A 5,184-nucleotide genomic window follows, 5' to 3' on the forward strand; every position below is an offset into this window, starting at 1 on the left:
TTTCCTTTATTTTCCTAAAAAGCAATAATCAACATTTGCTATATCGGAGACAAGATATTATAGTGATAACCTAAAGCATTCTCTAGGCGATCCAAGACCTGAGGAGTTTTACGACCGTTATTTTCACTGTCTTTCCATATTTCACCAAAGTGCAGAGACAATCTATTTTCTTTTCATTACGTCTAATATTTTTAGTTTTTTTTATAACCAAACAAGATCACAAGATGCTTGCTATTTTGTTGCTCGTCATCACACATTTGCATGTAATATAGTAACCCTTATAGGCCATATGCAAACAAACATATGCTACATCAAGATATTCTTCTACCTATATAAATAAAACTTACTTTTCATTTAATAACCAACTCAATTAAAAATCTCAATTTCATGAAACCCTATTAATTAAATGTGATTGTTGTTTGAAGGTCTCTTAATGACCCTTATATAAATCATGATTATAATTTGTTGAACATAACTTATAAAAGTTACAAGTTCAAAGTTGAAAGCTCATTTTCCACCCATACATAATTCCTTTGTTCCTTCTCACGTGCAATTCACATGAGCAACACCAACTACATATGTCCAACGGCTACTTGGGACTTGCCAGGCTCCCATTTCCAGCTTCTCTTAGACAATTGACCGTTGTAATATTTTACTAACTATTCCATATATAACCCCCAATGAGACCGTTATCATTTTATTTTTTCACCCCCGAAAGAGAAGCCGGATTTTTGCTTTTTCTTCGATCAAATCCATCGGCAGTCTCAATCAGTAGCATAAGATCTCTTTTAGGATCTCGAATCCAAAAACCCATAAGTTATTTTTTACCAAAAAGATGGATTCGAATCAGAGAAGAAAGAGCGGGATCAATCTCCCGGCTGGGATGTCGGAGACATCTCTACGCCTCAACACCGGCGCCGGATCTCCATCTCCTCTCATCAGAGCCCTATCGTCTCCGTCGCCTCGAATAATGTCGCCACGAACCATATCCAATTTGACATCGTCGCCGTCGTCCAAATCCGCCGGAGCCTGCAGTGATCGGTTCATACCGTGTCGATCTTCTTCCAGGCTTCACACATTCGGGTTACTGGATAAACCATCGCCGGTGAAAGAAGGCGGAGGAGCGAACAATGAGGCGTATACAAGGTTATTAAGATGTGAATTATTTGGCCCTGATTTTGGTTTTTCTTCTCCTGCAGGTGGGACTAAAGGTTCGGGTTCGTATTCGTCGCCGGCGAGCAGTCCCAGCAAGAACATGTTGCGGTTCAAGACGGATAGTTCGGGCCAAAATTCGCCGTATTCGGGTTCAATACTGGGTCAAGACAACGGGTCGAGTTCGGAGTCTGCAACTCCACCCAAACCCCCACGCAAGGTGCCAAAAACACCACACAAGGTAACAAACACTACAATCATTAAAGCCCTAATTTTGACTTTTTCTGTATTCAGTTAAACAACAATCAATGTTACTCCATTTCTATAACCCCTTTTGGGTTTTCTCTTAAATGATGCACTTGTGCCTTTATACGTTCCAAATCTTATGAAATTAACCAATTTTGTACTTTTCTTTAACGATTAGGTTTTGGATGCACCATCGCTTCAAGATGACTTCTACTTGAACCTTGTGGATTGGTCTTCACAGAATGTGCTTGCAGTTGGACTCGGAAGCTGTGTTTATTTATGGACTGCTACAACCAGCAAAGTGGGTTTTGGGTTTTATCAAATCAATTTGGTATCAAACTAAAAATATGTTAAATTTTCTTACTTTGTCATTGTTTTTGATGTTTTCAGGTGACAAAGTTGTGTGATTTGGGGCCTAACGATGGTGTATGCTCTGTTCAATGGACTCGAGAGGGGTCTTATATATCTGTTGGCACTAGTCTTGGAAAAGTTCAGGTACCCATTTGTTTAAATTTACCAATTTTGCTTGTTTTTTTTTTATTTAAATTGTGAAATAAGTATCATATTGAAGTTTTGAACCTTGTTTTGACTTTAATAGGTTTGGGATGGGACCCAGTGCAAAAAGGTTCGAACCATGGGTGGACACCAAACAAGAACAGGTGTGTTAGCATGGAGCTCACGAATATTGTCTTCAGGAAGTAGAGATCGTAATATACTTCAACATGATCTTCGTGTCCCAAGTGACTACATTAGCAAGCTTGTTGGCCATAAATCAGAGGTAAACAAGAAAATATTGATTAATAAATCTTTAAAACATTAGATTCCCTTCATTTATGCCACTTTCCAAATATCTGAAAAAAGGATTTAACGCAAAAAAGTAGAAACCCACCTTCATATATTTGTTTACAGCACTGTAATTTAAAAAATCTATATAATTTTAAAAAGCAACAGAGTACCTAATAATTTTTTTTTCATACACAACAATTTGTGCTTTAAAATGTTGTATTGTACAACTCTATAAAGCATAAATTGATATGTGCTTTAAAATGTTGTATTGTACAACTCTATAAAGCATAAATTGATGTGAATGGAGAATCACTTCCCATTTGAAAAACCTTCCTTCATATAAATATGTCACATCATTGTAATATGAAAATAAATAATTTCTTCAGGTATGTGGGCTTAAATGGTCTCATGATGATAGAGAACTAGCATCGGGTGGAAATGACAACCAACTTTTGGTGTGGAATCAGCACTCAACACAGCCACTCCTTAAACTGACAGAACACACCGCTGCGGTGAAGGCAATCGCGTGGTCGCCTCACCAGAGCAACCTCCTGGTCTCCGGTGGCGGCACCGCCGACCGGTGCATCCGTTTCTGGAACACCGCCAATGGCAGCCAACTCAACCATGTTGACACTGGTAGCCAAGTGTGTAATTTAGCATGGAGCAAGAATGTGAATGAACTTGTTAGCACTCATGGGTATTCCCAAAATCAGATTATGGTGTGGAAATATCCCACATTGGCTAAGGTATTGCATAATTTTTTTAAGTAAGTTATATTTTGGTCCTCGAGTATAGCTGGTTTTTGCAAATTTGGGACTCCTTTGAGGTTCTTGTTATGTTTTTTGGACCAAAATTGCAAAAATTAGCTACACTTGTGGACCAAAAATAGTCATGTTACTTGGAACAAGAAAAAAAAGACCTTACAAAAACTCAAATAAGGACCAAAATTGCAAAAATTTTATATACTCGGGGACCAAATACATAAATTACTCTTAACTGGTTTTAGGGTGAGTTGCATTTTTGGTCCCAAAAAGTTTTCTTTTGCAATTTTTTTAATCCTTATTTGAGGTTTTTTTCCCCATATAAGTTAAAGAAGGAAGTATAACTGACTTTTGCAAATTTGATCCAAGAAGGACAAAAAAAAAAAAAAACGTTACAAAAATCTCAAATAAGGATCAAAAGGGCAAAAGAATTTTTTTTGGGACAAAAGTTGCAAAAAATAGCCATATTCAGGGACCAAAATGTAACTTTAAGGAGGATAAGATTTGTTAACATCTGGTGGTATTTTATGATTATTAATTTATTTAAACAATTTTGATGAATTTTTAGGTTGCGACTCTAACGGGACATAGTATGAGAGTATTGTATCTAGCAATGTCACCGGATGGTCAAACAATTGTGACGGGTGCAGGAGATGAGACTTTGAGATTTTGGAATGTCTTCCCATCTGTTAAATCTCAGGTTGATATTTCTTAAATTACATTGCTATTCTTGGTCAAAAAGTCAAAAGTCAAAAGTATGTTACCGATATTCAGATTATAAATATTGCTGTTTTTTTTTTTTTTTTTTTTTTTTTTTTTTTTTTTTTTTTTGTAGGCACCTGTGAGGGACTCTGGACTGTGGTCATTGGGAAGAACTCAAATCAGATAATGATGATACAGAAGAAGATGACGGATTGTAAATTATGGTTTTATCAAAATAGTAGAAAAATATACATGCATATAATACATGCACATACTAAGTTTTCATTTGATGATAGGGTTTTTGGGTCTATATTGGCTATAACAATTATTTTTTAGTGCCTTTGAGATAAATATCATTAAATATTTCAGTTTTTAATTATTCCCATGCTCTTTAAGACCATCTAAAACAGTCATATGTTTATTTTGTCCTATCAATAAGAAAAACCCCTTCATTTTTTTTTTTGAATTTTTATGGTTTCACCATTTTTATAAATTATTCCCCGTTTTACTTTATAATATCATGAAACTTTTTAATTTTACATTTTCTTCACCGATTTATCGGTTTTCATATAGTGAAACTTGCAAGAAAGACCTTGAGAGTTTTTATCGTTTTATTTTATATTTTTCATGCAACTTTTTAATTTTACAATTTTTTTTACTTTTTTTCCCACCGGTTTCTTCGTTTTCGTAAACTTGCAAGAAAGATCTTAAGAGTTTTTATGGTTTTACCCCATAATTTTCATGCAAGTTGTTAATTTTCCTTATAACTAAGGAACAGAGCGATATTTCTGTAATTAATGCGAAGCTTCTTTATTTACAAAAATGTATAATTAACGTTACATTAATTACATTTTTGTTAATTTTCCTTACTTTAACTCTTATATTACTTTCATTACATTTTATGGTTTATTATTTCAATCTTCTATTGAAAATTTATAAGTCAGATTCTTGAAATAATAAACCATAAAACAATTGCCGAAATTGAACAACCAAATAACCTAAGGATTCCCAAAGGTTATGCATATTCAGAACCAAAATAAGAATAAACATACATATAATCCCATATACCTCCTTTAAGGATAATTTAAGGTTCAGTTTGATCAAAGCACATCAAAGAATGAAATTTCAAGCGGATGAGCATCAAAAATATGAAAACTTTGAAACCAAAGATCAAGTCTCTTCGCAAACATCACAATCAAAAGTTGTCCACAAGATTTTAGGGTTCTTCAAAGTGTGTTGCTTGTAAGGCACAATGCTAATGGAAACAAATAAATTGTCATTAAATGGAAGGATTTACCCTTATTCGAGGCTACGTGAGTATTGATGCTAGGCCACCTGTCTTGTTTACTTACGCTAAAAGGAATAACGGAGGGGTAGCTTAGTCTTTTTGCTGCTTTAGTCGGTTAAGATGTCCAAAGTTAGTTAGAAAGGTGGGGAGAACTATAAAAAACAGAGTGAAGTGTTGGTGGTTCATTATGGAAATTTGTAACAAAGAATTGGAGAAAATCATGCAATAACACTTAATTCAGTTCTTTGT

At 34.7% G+C, this 5,184-nt stretch overlaps 1 protein-coding gene across 1 annotated transcript; it reads left to right on the forward strand.

Moving 5' to 3' along the window:
* The first annotated feature begins 637 nt into the window (after positions 1-637).
* On the forward strand, positions 638-4,026 carry FZR3 (FIZZY-related 3). Its single transcript, XM_079071500.1, has 7 exons — positions 638-1,393; positions 1,577-1,699; positions 1,789-1,893; positions 1,997-2,176; positions 2,571-2,930; positions 3,514-3,645; positions 3,781-4,026. The coding sequence occupies exons 1-7, from the start codon at positions 836-838 to the stop codon at positions 3,832-3,834; spliced, it is 1,512 nt and encodes a 503-aa protein (XP_078927626.1). The 5' UTR covers positions 638-835; the 3' UTR covers positions 3,835-4,026.
* Positions 4,027-5,184: the final 1,158 nt, after the last annotated feature.

The sequence above is a fragment of the Lactuca virosa genome, chromosome 9, assembly GCF_052849685.1.
Source record: "Lactuca virosa cultivar CGN04683 chromosome 9, Lactuca_virosa_CGN04683_v6, whole genome shotgun sequence".
Lineage (NCBI taxonomy): Eukaryota > Viridiplantae > Streptophyta > Magnoliopsida > Asterales > Asteraceae > Lactuca > Lactuca virosa.

Coding starts and splice junctions, on each gene's coding strand:
- FZR3 (XM_079071500.1), top strand. CDS start 836: ATGGATTCGAATCAGAGAAGAAAGAGCGGGATCAATCTCCCGGCTGGG. Junction 1,894..1,996: donor CTAGTCTTGGAAAAGTTCAG/GTACCCATTTGT, acceptor TGACTTTAATAG/GTTTGGGATGGGACCCAGTG. Junction 2,931..3,513: donor AATATCCCACATTGGCTAAG/GTATTGCATAAT, acceptor ATGAATTTTTAG/GTTGCGACTCTAACGGGACA.